The sequence below is a fragment of the Microtus ochrogaster genome, chromosome 6, assembly GCF_000317375.1.
Source record: "Microtus ochrogaster isolate Prairie Vole_2 chromosome 6, MicOch1.0, whole genome shotgun sequence".
Taxonomy (NCBI): domain Eukaryota; kingdom Metazoa; phylum Chordata; class Mammalia; order Rodentia; family Cricetidae; genus Microtus; species Microtus ochrogaster.
The window spans coordinates 21,483,143-21,502,812 of NC_022013.1; the positions used below are offsets into that span (position 1 = coordinate 21,483,143).

General features: G+C 47.1%; 1 protein-coding gene across 1 annotated transcript; it reads left to right on the forward strand.

The window, feature by feature from the left end:
• The first annotated feature begins 14,735 nt into the window (after nucleotides 1-14,735).
• On the forward strand, nucleotides 14,736-18,199 carry Il10 (interleukin 10). Its single transcript, XM_005348317.1, has 5 exons — nucleotides 14,736-14,900; nucleotides 15,648-15,707; nucleotides 16,009-16,161; nucleotides 17,123-17,188; nucleotides 18,107-18,199. Exons 1-5 carry the CDS (start codon nucleotides 14,736-14,738, stop codon nucleotides 18,197-18,199), a joined length of 537 nt encoding a protein of 178 aa, XP_005348374.1.
• Nucleotides 18,200-19,670: the final 1,471 nt, after the last annotated feature.

Below are 19,670 nucleotides of genomic sequence, written 5' to 3' on the forward strand. Positions count from 1 at the left end.
CAACACATGGGGAGGAGAAGCACAGAAAAGATCCCAAAGATGGCTCCAGTCATCCTCCACTCACGAGAAACCTTTAGAAGCACAACCCTTGCCCTCTGCCCTGCCTGCAGGACTTCCAGCCTAAAAGGTTCTGGAGAAGACAAAGCCAGGAAGCCCATCCTGCATCTCTGGCTCCACCTGCCCAGATGACAGGTCACCTGACCTACAGGAGAGGGCACTGGGGTAAAAACAGAGAAGTCCGGCCGGAGATAAATTTGTAAAACTCCTGACACCTGCCAGAGCCCTAACCCCATGTCAGAGTCTGACTTCATTGAGAAGAAGGAAAGTAGCAAGTGAGCCAAACCTATACTGAGCCAAGGTGGAAAAGAGAGCTCCATGATGCTGCTGGCTCAGGGAAAACAATGTTGTTGACCTCCCGTGGTTGTTGAGTAGGGGGTGGGGTTTTTCTTTATTTGTTTAATCGGTTGGTTTGATTTTCTTTCCCCTTTTTCTGGGGAGATGTTGCATGCTCCCAGGCAGGCTGCAGTCAGAGGGTGGTCAAGCCTTATAGAGCTGGAATTTTCCTTAGGGAAGAGAAGAGAAGAGGGCATTTTGCAACATTTTAGAAATTATTGGGTCCACAGTCTCAAAAGCAATAAAGTCATTATCGAGACATTAAAATTTGAATTCCTACTCCACCACCAGGAAACAAAAGAGGGGCACGCTATGGGGATAAACTAGAAAAGAAATCCCCCATTTTCCAACTCTGATAGCTCCAAGCATTTGACTTGTAGTTGAGTCTTACCGTGTACACCCAGGCCTGCACACGTCAGCTAGCCTGTTTGCCCCATTCTGTAAAAGCGCTGTGGTAACCCTGCCTCGTGATGGCAGGAAATAAATGACCTAATGCTCTCGAAAGGTCTTTGAGACCTTGGGGTGCCAGTTATCCAGAAAACGTTTGGATTGTTCCTACCTCCCAGGGAAAATGTGAGGTTTCAATGATCTCTCTAAATTCTGTCGCTATACCAGGCTGCTAACAGCGACACAGGAGATGGTTGTCCTGGGTGGAAGGAACTTTCTAACCTTTAGCATCATTGGGCTTGATGGAGGCTTCGGAGAAGAAGAGACACGGACTGCATCAGCGTGACGGTCAAGCCCTGAAGGCCTGTCCAGACTACTTAGCTCCCTTCTACTTCAGAGAACTCCTCCAGTGTCTCATATACGGGTTGAAGTGTGGGTGATAGCGTTTGGCTTTAAGCTGGCTATTTCCAGCCTCCGAAGCTTACTGGAATCTGGGGGTGGCTTCCTGGAGAATGCTTTCAGGGGCCATAAGCTCATGACAAGTTTCCCCAGAACACTATATTGGAAGGATGGGTGTCCTGGGAAGCACATGGGTTGGAAGGAAAGAGAGAGGGGTGGTTGGCAGTTACCAAGTGGGGTGCTTGGGTGCTCAGGGGTAGTTGCTCAAAGTGTTTGCTCTGCCACCCATCTGAATGGCATCACTGTTTTAAAGTGTCTGGGGATCAGATCTGAGCTCACACTTTTGCCTTAATCATGAATTGAGAGTTCCTGGGCTTCAATTTATACTGCTATAAGTGATATTAACAATTGGGTAAATTTGGGGGCTTTTGTCAGACAAAGTGAAATGGCACCCGTAGAGAAAACGGAAGCGTGAAGGAGAAGCACCTAAGACAGGGAGAACCCCTTCAGCGGGGGTCCAGGGCCCCACTCAGAATGCATCGTACTGTATCACACAGTCAGGCAGCTGGCTGCTATTAGTCACAGGAGTGCTCCAAGCACCGCCCAGCACACATGCGCATGAGTACACATGTGATGAACACATGTGATTGTCTATGCTGGTGTCTCCATGGCTGAGAAGGTAGCTAAGTTCTAAAGGCCAGTGTGTTTGCCCAGCTATTACACAAAGAAGGGAGGCCCATGTGGGACCAAAAAGATCCTGAACAAAGGGAGATTTTAGAGAGATTAATGAAAAGGACCAATTCCTGTAGATGCAATTGTTGCTGCTGAAGAAAAGCAAGTATTACCTACTAGGCTGAATCACGTGGCACAGAAAAATCCAGGGGGTTGGTGTTCTGTGACATATCTACACAGGAGAAACTAATGGATCCTAACCTGGGTCTCTGGCTCTAAAACCCTAGTGGTACACCTCTCCTCACAAGGCCACAGCTACTCCAGCAAGGCTGCATCTCCTAGTCTTCCCAAACAGTTCCACTAACTGGGGACCAAGAATTCAAATATATAAACCTAAGGGGGCCATCCTCATTCAAATCATCACACCAGCTCTTATTTTTTTTCTGGGACAAAACCCTTACAATCTGGGAATCTTAAAAGCATATCCTAACTAAAATGTGCCAACAGCCACACCAAGTTAGACTCTCTCCTTTCTATTATTGGCACACATGAAACATGGATTCTGGTCCAAAGGTCAAAATGAAAACACACAATAGAGTAGAAGAGAAAAATTACTTCCTAACTCTACATAGTGTTCAAGGGTGGTCAAGTTTGTCATGAGTGCTGAAGGATTTTTTTTCTTTTGCTAATTACAAAATAGTTTATTTTCTTAAAGCGCTTTAGTGTGGCACTTGGCACGTAAAAATTATACCCACTCAAAAGGTTACTATTGCCACCGTGTGTCTAACCATGAGCAGGCCCAGCTGGGCTTCTTTTCCGAGGCCCCACTTATCACACATGTATTTTATTGTCATATGAACTTTTGAGTAGTGAGAAGGTGCTATTTAGAATTTAGACGATTGGGGCTGGAGATGGCTTAGCACCTGTGAGGTTATGCTGCTCTTGTAGAGGTCTGGAGTCTGGTTCCCAGCATCTGATGTTAGGTAGCTCCAGTTCCAAGGACTACTATGCCCTCTTCTGGCCTGCTTGGAAGCCTGCACTCACAAGCTCATACACACACAGAGACAGATAAGTAAATTTAAAATAATTGTTGATACAGGAATTTATATGACTTTTCAGTGTAGCTGACCTTTCCCGATTGCAAATGAGTGTGACATTTCTTTAAAAAAAAAAAAAAGCAACCCACAGAGCCACAGAGGTTCTTACGCTAATGAGATGTCCAGAAATACTCTTTTTGTTGGTATTGACTCACCAGTGGGGCTGCAGCCCTAAAGGTCCTTTGTGCATTTATATATGCGTGTGTGCCTGTGTCTGTCGGTCTTTCGGAAGGAAGAATGAGCCAAGCCTGTTGTTCCCCTGTTTGAGGGTACCCGCTGTCCATCTCATCCTTCTCAATTCCACTGTGATAGACCAAGTTTTCATCACTCTGACGAATACCTGAAGAATGCGACTTACAGGCGAAAATATGCGTCCACAGTCAGAGCCAGGCAGCTCTGATGCTTTGTGCCTCGGATGAAGGAGAATGTCACGGCAGCACAAGCATGATGGAGCAAAGTTGGTCTCCTCACCGTCAACAAGAGCAGAGCCAAGGATTTGTTTTTTAATGGAATTCCAGTGAGATCACGTTATTAAAGAAAATCTCACGGAAGATAAGGCAGTCAGGGTGTGGAAGGCCAGAAGTGAGTGGGGAGGCCATTGCTGACCAATACGGTCATGCTTGGAGACCCACAAATCCCTCCAGCAGCAGCAGGAACTTTCTGATCTTGCTCAGAGGGCTGCACGAAGAACCTATAAGAAAGACTACAAAGCATCCAGGTATGGTCCTGACCTGAACAACTGAGCTGGTCTCCGAAGTCACTAGGCGCTTAAGAGTGGGAATCTGGTGAAGAAATCAGTACCCTGAAAATGTGGGCCTGGCTTGTGCTATGCAGAAATCTAAAATGACTTCCCTCGTGGCCCAGGAGCTGGAAGGGACCATGTATGCAGGGTTAGCTGGTTAACCTCAAAATGTTAACAGTAATAAGGACCAGCTGCAGCTGAACTTGCACGTGGCCTTTGGCTGAGCTGAGGTGGAAAGTGCAGAGGACCATGGTGGGGTCAGTGCGAAGGGCTCAGCATCCCTCACATCCTTTCTCTGACTCAGATCATGGTTACCCAAGCCCTGTACCCTGAAACTCCATTTTTCCCACCACTTATAGCCATGAGAACAAACTCTGACTCTGTGTGGTCTGACAGGCACCAGCATCTCCCACCCAGCCCCCTCCAGGTTTACTCTAAAGTATTCTGACTTCACATGAAATGAAACAGAAGTTTTAGCCATTGTCATCATGAGCAGAAGTCCCACCACCCATTATGGGCCTCTACCAAAAGACCCTACCTGGTTAGTCTCTACCAGCATCTGCACCCACAGACAGGTCTCAGCTGGTGGAAGACTACCTCTTCCTCAGCCTTGAGGTGTTCAGAGCCATTTCAGGGGGCTGAGACGGGAAAGCCCAGTTGAGGTAGTGCCAACTGCCATAGCCATTCTGATGATCACTGTGTAGTTCCAGTAGTAAAACATAGGCCATAGGCCATCAGCCTCTCTCTGTGCCAGGGCAGGGGTATTATCATTTTCTCACGTTGCAGTTACAATAAAGTTTGCCTGTAAGAAATATATTAGGGTTCTTGATTTCAGCAGCAGAGATACGAGGAGGCCAGCTTGTACATGACACCCTCTACAAATCTTACCATTTTTTGCTCTTCCACCTCCCCAGCCCCAAGATCTCCATTACCACTGCCCTATAACACACAGGTTAGCACCTGGAGACCCTTCAGACCAGGCATGTGTTCATATGCTGCGGTCAGAGTCATTTGGGGCTTTTCGATGAATGTTTATTGTATTTATTGAATTATATATATATTTTCTCCACTCCCCTTTTTCCTCCCCTCTCCCCTTCTTCCCTCTCCCATGACCCCCACACTCCCGATTTCCTTAGGAGATCTTGTCTTTTTCACCTTCCTATGTAGATCCATGTATGTCTCTCTTAGGGTCCTGTCTGTTGTCTAGGTTCTCTGGGATTGTGGCCTGTAGGCTGGTTTTTCTTTGCTTTATGTATAAAAGTCACTTATAAGTGAATACTATTTTTGATTATATTTGTCTTGTTTAGACAAATATTATATTTGTCTATTATATTTGTCTTTCTGGGTCTGGGTTACCTTACTCAATATGGTTTTTTTCTAGATTCATCCATTTGCCTGCAAATTTCAAAATGTCATTAATTTTTACTACTGTGTAGTACTCTATAAACGTACCATGTTTTCTTTATCCATTCTTCGGTTGAGGGGCATCTAGGTTGTTTCCAGGTTCTGGCTAGTACAAATAATTCTGCTATGAACATGGTTGAGCACATGTCAGACAAAATGACAGCCTACAGATTGAGAAAAGATCTTCACCAATCCCACATTGGACAGAGGACTGATCACCAAAATATACTAAGAACTCAAGAAACTGGTCAACAAAAGAACAAATAATCCAATAAAAAAAATTGGGTACAGACCTAAACAAAGAACTCTCAACAGAGGAATCTCAAAGGACTGAAAGACACTTACGAAAATTCTCAACATCCTTAGCCATCAGAGAAATGCAAACCAAAACAACTCTGAGATTCCATCTTACACCTGGAAGAATGGCCAAGCTCAAAACCACCGATGACAACTTACGCTGGAGAGGATGTCAGGTAAAAGGAACACTCCTCCATTGCTGGTGGGAGTGCAAACTTTTACAGCTGTTCTGGATATCAGTATGTCAATTTCTCAGAAAATTAAGAAACAACCTTCCTCAAGACCCAGCAATACCGCTGTTGAGCATATACCAAAAGGATGCTCAACCGTACCACAAGGTTACTCTTTTAAGACCTAGAGCAACATCTCCTTGAAAACTCCTTAGGAAAGCTGGTTGCTCTTAGTCTGTAGTGTAACTGGATTACAGCCCAGTCTCAGCTAGGTTCTTGGGAGTTGGGTTCCATGAGATGTGCACAGGAGACTCTCTTCCTCTAACTAGCTTAGGTGACATTGGAACAGACCATGTTGGCACTCCCTATCACTCTGTACTCTCTCCCTGATAACCCACTTGGAAAGGCTCCCACAACTTCACCTGTCTGAGGGCCTCCCCGTCCCTCATTGAATCCCACCAACCCTCCGCTCTGCTCAGCCAAGGCTGCCACTCACCACCCCAGCTTCCTGTCCAACCCTGTGTGCTCTGCGGCCATTGACATTTCCAGACTCTGAATCAGTTGTTGCTGTTTCTTTTCCATGCTTCTTTCCCACCCCTGCACTTGACCCTGACTCTCGAGAAGCTGCTCTGTTTCACATCAAGTATAAGGAAAGACCAGAAAGGTTGCCATTCAAATCTATAGAAATAAAGCATTTCTATGTTGGCGGCGGCCAGGGTCTTCTTGCATGCTCTCTGTCTGCTTCTATTTTGTGAATTTCCAGCCCACCTGCTCTGTGGTGCTTCCTTTGTGGACCTATGAAAACTGGCATAAATCCTATGTAGTGGGAGATTCAGCCGCACTGTCAAACAGCCTGCTCCCAGCGCTGACTAAATGGTGGAAGATTCAGCCACACTGACAAACTGCCTGCTTCCAGCGCTGGCTACATGGTGGGAGATTCAGCCACACTGTCAAACAGCCTATTTCCAGCGCTGGCCTGTCAATGTTTTTGTTTCCTTTTCTCAATGGGATATGATAGAAGGGTTGGGGAACCTTAATGTCTCAAAGCCTACAGCTTCAGGCAGCCCCACCAAAACTGAGCCAGTTCTCAAATTAGCCTCCTTGTACATTGTCAGAAGAACCCTGTATGATCCCCAAATCACCTTTGTGAAGAAAATCTGTCATCTGAATCTTCAACCCTGAGCCAATCACACCAAAGGGCTTTGATCTGGACCAGGCCTGCTTCTCAGCAGATAGTAAAGTGTCGTGGGTGTGTTCCAGCACGGTGTGAGCCATTTCATACTTTCTTATTTGGTGGATTAGCTGCTTGTTTCATAGTTGGAGACTGTTTGTTAGAACAGGGTCTCAGTCTGTAGCCCAGATTTGTCTTAACTAGTGAATTTCCTGCCTCCAATTCCCGAGTGTTAAGATGACAGGTAGACTCCGCCAAACCCTACCGTGTATAAATTATTTTTTAAGAAAGTGTCTGCCATTCGGAATAGATGTGGTGCTCTCGAGGGTTTTCCAGTAATTTCTCCCTGACACAGTCAATCCGAGAAACCCGCCACCTCCCTCCCACACCCCGCTCGCCACCCTGGCCATGCTCTTGAGGAAAAGGCAGCATCATGTCCTGCCACTCCGTGAAGGCCTCTCTGGTTTCCACTGCTCTCAGCATGCTTGACTCACAACGAAACTGCAACCTCAAAGCACTGGGGGCCAGGATGGCGAGAAGGAAACACAGGTGAACACGCAAAAGCTGCCCCCAGGAAAAGGTTTCTTTCTCTTACAGAATGGCACTTCCAGAGAGGGGCAGGAACACACACTAGTAGAAACTAAAGGGCCTGGTCTTGTGCTGACCGGGGGTTTTGGCAGGGAAAATACACGTCGGAACCTTTGGTGCCAACTAATCTCTGCCAAGGGGCATAGACTGCGGGGGGGGGGAAGTGGGGAGGAGGGGAGCGGGGGGAGGGGAATGACCATGAAATTCTAGATCTTCAACATAGCTTTGACAACTGGCTCTGACAACCCTCCGACTCCCAGAGGAAGAAGTTTCCAGAATAGCAAAGATCTCGGCTTGAAGCTCCCGATCCAAGAACTAGGATGATTTGGAGTTTCTAGAAGGAGATGGTGTGTTGTGCTACGGTGAGAAAACAGAAGCCATGCTTTCGTGTTCCTCAGTCAAGGCCTGACCATTGCCCTGAGGTAAAGCTAACTCAGCACCCCCACCTCAAAGCCAGTTCTTAAGCGCGAGGCTGGGTGTAACGAGTGCAGAAGAGTCATAGCGCTCGATGAGAGAAAACCTAATTTCAGACCCTTAGTTTCTCCTCATTACCACAAAAATCCACGCACTGCACAAATCCCAGAATAATGTTTCAAATGTTGGTGGGCCCCAAGAACTCACTTACTACTTAATCAAGAATTAGCTACTAATAAACGAAGGAGGATTGGGCTTAGATCCCACCTCTGGAGCTAACCTTGGTAGCGCCTGGGAGTATCATTCCTTCCCTGTGTTATCATTTCTACCCGTGTGAGAATGAAGAAGTATGGATTGTATAATGCCTAACCCACACTCTTTCCTGACCTCCTCCTTACGAGGCACTGTTTGTATTCCAGCAATCAGGGAAGGTTGGGTTAATACCCCTCTGGAAGAGGCTGGTGTGTAGGCAGGTCAACTTTTTCCTTTCTTTTTTTTAACTGAAAGGTATTCATGGAACTAGGCATGCCATTTGTAGTTATAGCTATTTCTCCAAATGAACCCATCCTCTGCTTTATATGAAATGGAATAGCAACAGACATGGACCCACTTGGAGGTACAAAATTCTGGGAAGCCATGCTAGATGTAGAGGGGCACACCCATAATTCTAGCAGCTCAGGAGTTTGAGACCAACTTGAACATATTTTCAAGAAGTCATCCAATCAACCACCAAATATTTGAGAAATGTTTGAGTTCATTCTTTGAGAATCTCATGAAATATATTTACGTATAGTCATCCCTCTGACTCCTCCCAGATCCCTCCCTACCTCCCTGTCCACTCAACTCCAGGTTTTTCCTCTTTCTGCAAACCTGTTGAGTCCCATTTGTGCTATCCAAATACTCCTGTGTATGGGGCCTGCCCGAAGACCAGTTGATCTACCAGGGGTTACACCTTTAAAGAAAACTAATTGTCCCTCACTGAACAGCTATCCATTGCCAATAGGTCCTTACCCAGGGGTGGGGCTTCGTGCCCATCTTCACCCCCCCCATCTCCATGTTGGGATTTTGTCTGGCTTGAATTTGTTCAGGTCTTGTGTGCGCTATTACAACTGCTGTAAGTTTGTCTGTGCAACAGCCCTGTTGTTAACTGCCACAGCTTTCCATGTATCCAGAGCTGTGCGATGGGCAAATAACGATGATTCAATACAGACATGAGCCCTGAGCTATGCTGATTACAGTAATAAGGTGGGGAGCAAACAATCTTATCATCACATGCACAGTTACTGAAATGAATCAGATACAGAAATAACACAAGATCCTTGAAGTACAAGATCCCCAGAGGATCTGGCCTGGCCTGGGAAATAAAAGAAAAATCAGATAAAGAAGTGAATCTAAGCTGAAAGAACTCAGCAGGGATGAAGAGGGAGAGCACGAAGAACAAATTATTCAAAGGCCTATGGTAGAGAAAGTCTGGATCATTTGAAGGAAAACAATGAGCAAAACCCCAAGAGGCTAGATTACAGAGGAAAGTAGAAAATTGAAAGCAGAGCAATGGACAGGGTCAAGTGGTAAATAAGTTTCTATAAGTGTTAAGAATGTGAATCTTGGCCGGGCGGTGGTGGCGCACGCCTTTAATCCCAACACTTGGGAGGCAGAGGCAGGCGGATCTCTGTGAGTTCGAGACCAGCCTGGTCTACAAGAGCTAGTGCCAAGACAGGCTCCAAACCCACAGAGAAACCCTGTCTCGAAAAACCAAAACAAAAAAAAAAAAAAAAGAATGTGAATCTTGGGCCTAGAGAGATGGCTCAGTGGTTAAGTACAAATAATTTTAACAAAGGACCCAACTTTGCACGTACATCAGTAGGCTCCCAACCACCTGGAACTCTAGCTCCAGCACCCTCTTCTGGATCTAATGGGCATTCAAGTTCACATGTACACATCCCCACACACATATACACATAATTAGAAATAAAATCAATCTTTTTAAACGCATAAGATGAATTCTGGGAGGTAGAGGAATGGGTAGCATCATAAGTTCAAAGCCAACTACTTCACATTGTGAGCTTCAAGCCAGTCTTTATTTTATCAAAAGAAGAAAAGCTGGGAGCCACTGGAAAAGAGTCCTAGTCTTCTTGGTGTCCACAAAAGATCACTCTGAGTTAGAGATCAGGAGACACGAACAAATGAAGAAAAATCCAGAGGACTTAGTTATCAGTCAGACATAGATTGGTGGAGGGGAGGGAGGAACGAACAAATCAACTTTAAGGTGGATGGTGGATCTGTCTACAGTGCCAGCCAAAGATGACATAACAGAAAGAACACTTTAATTAAGATACTACATCAGAGGTTCTCAACCTGTGAAGAAAGGTCCTTTTAATCATGAACCCCTGTGTGGTGGCTAAAGTCACAGTCCTAGAAGCCAACCCTGCTAAGACCCTGTCTGTAGGTTTGAAGTATCAACCATAGAGAGAAGAACTGCATAAACCAAATCCCATCAAAGGACAAATTCTGCAGCTGAGAGAGGCCCCTGGTGCCCCAGGCTCAGGTACCTGGAGTTATCCTGAATGATCACAGAGACTGCCCAAATGGTTGTCACCTTTGAGTAGCTAGAAATAAGACCTGATATCTCTGATGAGACAAACGTGAGACATTGGAAAACAAGGTGTTGGTCCCTGAGTAAAGCAAACAAGTTGCTTTATGTAGCACCAGAGTTTCACAAAGGGAAATTCCATGTTGGCTGTCCAGTGCTCTGCCCTTCCGCTGTGCTTTGCAACATCTGCAGGCCACAGTTCTCAGGGCATCCAAGCCGTTTGCATAACCCTGGCTTGATTTGCCCTGAGGCTACCCTTAACTTGGGCTCTTCCTAAATTTCTGACCCTCCAGGTCTTCATTCCAAAATATTTCTAAAGAACACAAGACCAAAGTCAGAGGGGTTGTTTTGAGGAAGCCACTGGCGGGAGACCCGTCCCCTGGGCTCCTACATAGCCACACTGTGTATGTGTGTTACAAGGGGAGTCGGATGCCCTGAAACCACTGGGGAAACTCTGTCCAGGTCACTAATGAAGGTTATTCGGGAAACACTAGAAATGTAAAACACTTAAGATAGTTTCACTTAAAATTAAAGCGAAACTATTTTACAAGCTAGATAAGAAGAAATGAAACTCCCATTATCAGCCTTTTAAAGGGTTTTTTGAAGATTTTTATTATTTATTTAACTCTGTGTGTGTGTTATATATTCATATGAGTGGCTATCCCCACATGGATAAAGATGCTCACATAGACCTGAAAAGTCGCTTAGATCCCCTAGGGCTGGAGTTGCTTGCAGGCAGTTGTGGCTGGCAACTGGGCCCCAAACTCCAGTCCTCAGAAAGAGCAGCACACACTCTTTGGGGCTGAGACATCTCCCTGGTCTCCTCTCCCTGCGCCCCACCCAAAAAAGTCAACCACTAATAGCAAATAAGATCAAGATCTTAAAAGACTTTTGATCAGGTCCAAGCAACCCCATTCTCTCTACCTGTATCACACACTTGTGCTCCACAGTGACTCTGTTGCCAGGCAATCTGATGATCCTTGTGTCCTGCAACCTGGGTCCCTCAGCCTCTCCCTGGCACCTCCAGCGCACACACAGGGCTCCCAGACTGTCCTCTAGAATTGCAGAAAGGCATGAGGCAACTATAGCAAGAGAGATGCCATTTTTGCTGGGCATGACTCTATTCCTCATAAGGTCCTGGACACTGTACATAAGACTCTCTAAAATCTACTTGTGCGCACCTGTGTACACACACAATTCTTTTCTGCCCAGATCCCGCTGCAGCTTAAATGTGAGATTTACCAAGCAGAGCCCCTGAACTTCACCACTCCTCGGCATCTTGACATCTTGCAGTGATGGATGGGAAGGAGACCGAACACAGCAAAGGGCCTGGCGATGTGTGAGGGAAACACCATAAAGAGGCTGCCAGCCTCCGTGTTTATTTGGTGAGAATTCTGAAAAACTCAGATCTCAAGGTGAACGTGCCATCCTGGAGCTCTGGAAGTTAAGATGAAGAGGGTGCATCCGAGCCGTTCCTCAGCTAGAGAGGCAAACCTAGTCAAACAGACAGACAAACACTCTCTTTGTAAGCCGTGCTTTACACACTTTCATTGGCAGCTGACATTTAGAAATAGGGGATATTTTGGAACAAGGGCAAGAGGAGACATAGCCCTCCACACCCCACTCCCACTGCCTCTGTCTGATCTCCCAGGGGAAATTTTATTTAAATTCAACTTCCCTAGGTTCGGGACTGACTCAGGCCATTTATTCCCAAGGAATGCACGGATTGATGTTTAACGGTTATGCCTTTCTGGATTAACAGATCCAAACAGCTCAGAGGCTGAGTCTGTGCCATTCTCTCCCCAGGCATCCGCTCTCACTTCCCCCTCGTGGGCACTTCCCTTGTCCTGAAACCCAAGTTCAACCCTTCTGCCATGCAATCCTTGGCATTTATGTCTCAGATGGCGCTGTGGCTTTGGGGCTTTTCCCAGCGTGCGCCAAAGGCTTCTCGGTGGAGCAATTGTCCTCCCAGACTTGAGATAGATGCGCTCGGCATGGTCCCTCCTTGGCTAAAGACAGACTTGCATCAAGGCGCTCACCTGAGGTTACTGAGGACCGTTTAGAATCTGAAATGTCGAGGAGAGAGTGAGCAACAATTTGAAACCAGTGGGGAAAGGAAGGGCCAACTACTTGACAGATGGCTGAGGATTGCTGGCTATGCATTTCCAAATGAATAAAGAATGCAGGTCCCAACCCTAACCCCGTTTAGTTGAATATGTATTAACAAGAAATATACATAACTTTCATACATCTCTCTTCTTCCTGTCACAGTGAGACTGTGGACTGTAAACACATGTGACATATTAATATAGTAACATATAGCATATTCATAAAACTAATATTATATTAATAGTAATATATTCCAAACTAATTATATTAATAGTATATGCTCAGACACTATTAAGATACTAATATATAAACATGATGCATAGACTATATACTATAATTAAGTACATGCTAATATATTTGTGTTCTAAGTTAAAGTATTATGAAATAGTTTGATGTGCATAGGTAAAAGAAGATTCTAGAAGAAACAACTATAAGATGTAAGAGTTGCCACCTATCCCCTGGAATTGGACTCCCAGACCTCTGCTTCCTGGTGTTTCAGCCTCTAGCCCTGAATCAGAGCTGTCCAGTGCCAGTCCCAAGGACAGCTGCTGCCTCTGTAGACACACAAAGTGCTAGGGAAGACAAAGGACGTGCAGGATGGCAGCAGAGGGTGATGGCTGTCCCAGTGGAATGAGTACAGGACACAGCTGGGAGGAAGGGTCATGAGGGTCCATGCTGTCTGAGTCAAGGAGAACCTCACGCCTCACCTGGGATTCAGGTCCCCTGGCTTACCGGGTCGGCGGCACTGTGTCTACACCTAAAACATGCAGCTCAGAGCGAGGGTTGCTTCCTCGTGCAGAAACAGGCATCCCAGTGAACCCAGAAGTCAAAGGGGAAGGAGAAAGTGAAAGGAATGGAGGCCTGCCTGGCCCCCTGCTCTGCACCTATGGTTGGTAGAACTCAGCCTGTAATACACAGGACTGGCAGCTCTTGAGTCAACTCCATTTCAGCTTCTGGAAGATTCTTCTTCCCTCCACAGTTAGCAAGTTTCTGCATTGGCACTTCATGGAGTGCTGGGAGGAGAGGCCAGGGCCCTTGATCCTGGTCCACCAGGCACTACATCAGCCAAGACTGGCCCACTAGTTCTGCCGTAGTAACCCTCTCCAATGGGGCAGACTTGGAAAGTCTCCGAATTGAAGGAAGAGAAGGAGATTGGAGAAACCAGGGGAGTACCTAGCCAAGCGGACATGTACCATGGCCCCTTGGGTCAAGCAGAAAACAGGTATTAGGACAAGTGACTTGCCCAGGGTACAGAGTGAAGAAAGCCAAAGAGGACTCCAGGCCAGTGTTCTTTCCACCCAAACTCAGTTAGAAGGCCCTGCTGAAGGGAACATCTGGGCATAACCAAAGGATTCCCAGAGACTTCCCAGGTATCTGTACTAATGTCACCACCTCTGCCCTTCAGCAATGATAGGTAGTTGGACAGGTTACACATCTCCTAGCCTGGGACCCTGTAAAACAGGTCCATGGGAGGGCTACCTGACAGGCGAGGCAAGCCCCCCAGAAGTCTGAGCACCTTGCCCTAACTTCCCATGCTAGAACCTTGAGACTCTCAATGAAGCAATAGCCAGAGGAGGTTCCGGAACTCGACTCTAACCAGCTGTCCCACCACACACACACACACACACACACACACACACACACACACACACACCACTTCAAGGCAGAGTCTTGAACAGGAGACAGAAAAAGCAGAAGAGAGTGAGTTCTAGGGATGAGTGGCAGATGAGTGTTTCCTTGAGGAAACTGCATGCTAAGGTGAATTCCTACTCAGCAAGAAGTAGCGGCTCTTCGCCCCAGGTTGATTGGGGGAACCGATTATTTCTCAATCCTAATATGTTCTAAAATAGCCCATTTATCCACGTCATTGTGACCAACGAGTGCGTGAATGGAACTCACAGTTGTAGTGTGAACATAGAACAGCTGTCTGGCCCCAGGAAGCGAGACTTTTTGTATTGAGAAGCAAAAAACACACACACACACACACACACACTCTTTAAAAGCGAGGTAGTTCATCTAAATATAGCTATAAGCAGAAGTTCATTTAACAGTTCTTTTGCTTACAATGCAAAAAGAAAAAAAAAGAAAGAATTAATTGCATGGCCTACAAGAGGAGGAGCTTGACTTCATGGCCTAGAAGAGGGAGGAGGAGCTTGAATAATCTTTGCCAGGAAATTTCTAAATGGAGAGGCCCCTGACCTTCAGTATAAAAGAGGGACACGGGAGGAGAGGGGGACACTTTAGGGGCTTGCTCTTGCAGTACCAGAGCCGCAAGCAGCCTTGCAGAAGACAGAGTTCCACCATGCCTGGCTCAGCCCTGCTCTGCTGCGTGCTCTTACTGGCTGGAATGGGGGCCAGCAGAGGCCAGCACACCCGGGATGGGAATAACTGCACCCACTTCCCTGTCAGTCAGACCCACATGCTCCGAGAGCTGCGAACAGCCTTCAGCCAGGTGAAGACTTTCTTTGTGAGTATGATGCCTGGCCTTTCTTCCTGGGATGGCCTGAAGTACACATTCCGATGGAACTGTTAGAAATGCCTGCTCCTCTTCCCGCTCCCACCTCCTGCTCCCACCTCCTGCTCCCCCTCTGGCCCCAGCATCTATTCCCCTTAGACTTAGACCCAGAGAGTCCTAGGCTAAGCCGTGGGTTATGGGTTACACTAAACCCAGGCACACAGGAAAAGCCACCCAGAAGGCAAATGTGTGTCTCTCCCATGCCCAAGAACTTTCTGGTGAGTTTCCAAGGACGCTCCATATTTTGTTGACTGGGACGAAAGTCCGTGGTCGGAAGCACATGCTGCCTCTGCTTAGTCTTCAGATCTGGGGCAGCACCAGGCATGGAGAACTTGCATTATAGGAGGATTCCTCTTCCAGAGAAGGCAGAGGCACGCAGCTAAGAGACTCTCTCTCCATAAGGGACTCCAGAAAGGAAGGGTTCCACAGGTGCTCCTGAAACCTGATGTGGCTCCTCTGGAAGAAGAGGAGGCCTGGGTCAGACTTCTCCCTGTCTAAGTCTTTTAAATAATGCGATCCTAAGAGGGAGGACTTTGATTTGACTTCAGGCTCTAGCACCATCAAACCCTGCTTTTAAAACTCCCCTTTCAATATTTGCCGGGGCTACATGGATTACTAATTCAAACCTCTACTAATGGAGGCCATGCATGTCAGGTGTTCGCCTTAGCCCTGACATTCATGCCCCTTCTGTTCTTGCAGCAAAAGAAGGACCAGCTGGACAACATACTGCTCACCGATTCCTTACTGCAGGACTTTAAGGTATGAGTTGCGTGGGTGCTGGGAAGCATTGGCGTGGTTAGGGAAGGGAGGCGCTGTTTGAGACAGAGGGAGCTGGGTCTGAGGCCGGAGCTTTCGAAAGGAGAAGTGGGAAGCCCTTAAGTCAGCATATTGCCGGCAGTCAAGGGTTATGAAGACCTCATTCTGTGGTAAAGGGAGAGAATGTAACTAGAGAGAGACGGGGTGCAGGGGGGGTGTTCCCTAGGGACAAAACTGTCCACCAAGTTTAGTTGCGACAAGACCATCATTTCAATAAGCCCCAACCTTTGATTCCTGCCTCTAGGGTTACTTGGGTTGCCAAACCTTGTCAGAAATGATCCAGTTTTACCTGGTAGAGGTGATGCCCCAGGCAGAGAACCATGGCCCAGAAATCAAGGAGCATTTGAGCTCCCTGGGAGAGAAGCTGAAGACCCTCAGGAGGCAGCTGCAGCGCTGTGTGAGTAGCAGACCAATCCTTCCCCTTGCAGCCACCCCACAAACAACCTTCTACAGCTCAGCCTGGCCACACACAGACTCGGCTGGGGGCTAGGTAAACCGACACACAGGCAGGCGCCTCTAGTCAGAGCTCTGGGCTAGTCTGTCTCTGAGCAAGAGTGGGGGTGGCCTTGAGGCGCTCACACGTGAAGATTTGCGTACAGCCTTCCTGTTATTTGTGAGTCATTGTGGGCTATTAGCTACTCCTCTCTCTCTTCATGGGAAGGCCAGGGCTTCACTTACCGCTCCCTCATCTCTTGGACTTGAGCCCCAGGCTGGCAACTAAGGCTCCCAAGCAGAAGAAGACTTTCACCTCTTCCTCTCTTCTTTTGGAAAGCAAATTCAGCAACACACTGGGCTAGCAGGACTCTCCCTGGCATTTCCCAAGGGCCAGAGGCTCCACTGTCCCTAAACCAGGATCCATGACTAATAGACCCAGGGCATCTCTGTCCCTGACTGAAGTGTTGCCTTGGCTGCTGGTGGGCTGCTTTCTTCTCTCGCTGACACTGGGAAAGCAGGCGGAGTCTATTTGTGCAATAGTTCTAAGCGGAGAGGATTTGGCCCCAGTAGATGAGACTTTATCTCCACTCTCAGATACCAATAGCACACGGCAGTTGAGATTGGAGGTAGACAAGAAGAGGCCTGTGAAACACGTTAGATTTTTGGGGGTTTTGAGAGACAAAGACCTGAGCTCAGACCCATGCTTTGCAAACATCTTAGTGATTCCAAAGACATACATTGCATCTTCGTGGGCTATTCTCCTCTGCCCCTAGTATAATAGATAAGGACCAAACAGGGCTCAGTTCTCCCTGGCAGCTGAGAGATGAATCTGGCCCCTTCATCACACAACAAGGTTGTCCCCTGCCCCCCAAAGCCATGGGCATTGGAACTAGAACGATTAACACACTCTTTTTCTTCTACAGCATCGATTTCTCCCCTGTGAAAACAAAAGCAAGGCTGTGGAGCAGGTGAAGAATGATTTTAATAAGGTAAGCTTGGGGGGGGGTTGCAAAGAGGGTGTGTGTAACGTGACCCCTGTCCACTCACCAAAGGGCAGAAGCGGGGAGGGACCGAAATCTGCACCTGGAGTGTGGGAACCCGGCAAATCGTGTGACCTCCTCTGCCAGTTAGGAACCCCCACCTCGGTCACATTTGTTTTCTGCAAAGCGTCTCTTAGCAGTTTCTAAATGACTGCCTCCCCTTTGCAGGCTCTCAGCTTAGACTGACCAGACAACCTATGAGCACGGAGCCCTAGGTGCTGGGGAGAGTGACGAAGGAAACAGAAAGTACAGAAAGTACCTTGTTGGGAAATGGGCGGAACCCACAAGTGCAGAAAGCAAGACATGAATTAATGCACACAGGCACATCTCTGGGGCTCAGGCTGGATGCCCCCAAAATCAGAATGAGCAGGAAGCAGAATTCTCATTTGTCCTAGTGCACTTTCCATCTGGCGAACAAAATGAGGTTTCACACTTCCAACCGCCTGTGAACCCATTAAACCCGAGTTCCCAGAAGCCGTGTGGCCTACATCATCTTCGTGGGCTAGGCAGAGGCACCTGGCAGGGTTCCAGCATCAGTGGCATGAATCCCTTGACAGTAGGCCTAAAAGCCCAAAGCATTTTTTTTTAAAAACATTCCTTGTCTTTCTCTGAAACTATCCTGCTCCCAAACTGCTTCCTCTAACAACTTTTCCTGACTACTGGCAGAGCTGAATGCTGGGAGACAGTGCAGGAGAAGCTCAGCCCGGACCCAAGACAGCGGGACAAATCCTTGAGTCCCCAAGGTCCTTCAGGTTCCAACACAAGAAAGCAAGGAGCCTTCTGTGTTCAGGGTCCTGCCCAGCCGAGTGCAAGGTTCTCCTCAGCCCTCCACTAAGTCTTCACCAGGTGTTTTCTCTCCCGACGCAGCTCCAAGAGAAAGGTGTCTACAAGGCCATGAATGAATTTGACATCTTCATCAACTGCATAGAAGCATACATGACCATCAAGATGAAAAGCTAAAACACCAGAACGTGTGTGCTGAGTCTACAGGCTACCAGGGCTGAAACCGAGCTCTCTAGATCTTAGCCAGCAGACGCAACTCCTTGGAAAACCTCATTGTACCTCTCTCCAAAGTATTTATTACCTCTGATACCTCAGCTCCCATTCTATTTATTCACCGTGAGCTTCTCTGTGAACTATTTAGAAAGAAGCCAAATATTATAATTATAATTGCAAAATATTTATTATTTTTACCTATGTTTAAGCTGTTTCCACAGGGGCACTTTGTAGTACTTGAGTGTTCTAAGGGAAAGTATGTTATATAAAGGGGGGGGGGGTCTTCTTTGGGAAGCCAACAGAAGCTTCCATTCTAGGACTGGCCACACTTTATAGCCGCAGGCATTATTTGCTGTGATACCCTCTAGTTTCTTTCTGAGTTCAGGGCTCCTGCAGGAGTCAGGAAGTCTCTTACAGGACTTTGGAAAAGAAACTAGGGACTGCCTTTGATGGTTACCCTTCCAACAGCTCAGAGGGAATCCCCTGACCTCATTCTCCAACCATTTCATTCTTGAAAGCTGTGGCCAGCTTATTTATAACCGCCTAAAATTAGTTCTAATAGAACTCATTGTTAACTAGAAGTAATTCAATTCCTCTGGGAATGGTGTACCGTTTGTCTGTTTTTATAGCAGATTCTAATTTTAAATAAATGGATCTTAGTCAGATCATGTTGCGCTGTCTACTGAGTCCTGTCTGATTGAAAGAAGTTTCCCTCCAAGTTCCAGAGGGCTGAAGGGGTGAAGAAATCTTGTATTCCAAAGAAAGGATGCCTGCAACCTCTCCAGGAAGGGGTGGAGCACAGATTCCATCAGAGGAAAATCTTGCTTCACTTTCGAAGTTTGACATAAGCCACTGAGATCGTCAAGCTCAATCCTTTAAGATACACCCTGAACCCCTTAAAGGGCATGCCAGCTTCCCAAGCTAGGAGAAGGGATTCTGCACACACAAACCCAGTGGTAAGCAAGAGAGGCGCAATGTGTGTATTCCTTCAAGTTCCAGAGATCCTGGGGCAAGGTGAATTTAGATTTGTCTGGGGGCACTCTGGGGACTAACAGAAAGTCCTAGCTAGCTCCTGGAACTGGAAGATAGTCCCTCTCCACAGCTTTGGTTACTACTGGCAATCACAATTTAAAAACCCCTGCCAAGGCCGCCTCCCATAGTGCTGGTGACCTACATCTGAGGCCCATCACGTGCTAAGCAAATGTGTGTGGCTGAACTCAATCTCCAGCCCTTGATGCTTCGAGACAAGGTCTCAACTAAAATTCAGGGTGGCTTTGAACTCAGCTCCTCTTGCCTCAGCTGTCCAAGAACAAGGATTCTTCTTTGGGCTGAGGTCAGAGGCAAGAGAGTAGAATATAGTCAAAAGAATAGAATACCGGTAAATTAACCTACTCAATAGGTTCCCAAAGGATTCAACCAGTCACTCTTTCTCCCC

What these genes read in the sequence shown, in the direction of transcription:
- Il10 (XM_005348317.1), top strand. Translation starts at nt 14,736, where the DNA reads ATGCCTGGCTCAGCCCTGCTCTGCTGCGTGCTCTTACTGGCTGGAATG. An exon ending in GGAGGCAGCTGCAGCGCTGT is followed by an intron (nt 16,162 to 17,122) that starts GTGAGTAGCAGA and finishes TTTCTTCTACAG; the next exon opens with CATCGATTTCTCCCCTGTGA. An exon ending in TGAAGAATGATTTTAATAAG is followed by an intron (nt 17,189 to 18,106) that starts GTAAGCTTGGGG and finishes CTCCCGACGCAG; the next exon opens with CTCCAAGAGAAAGGTGTCTA.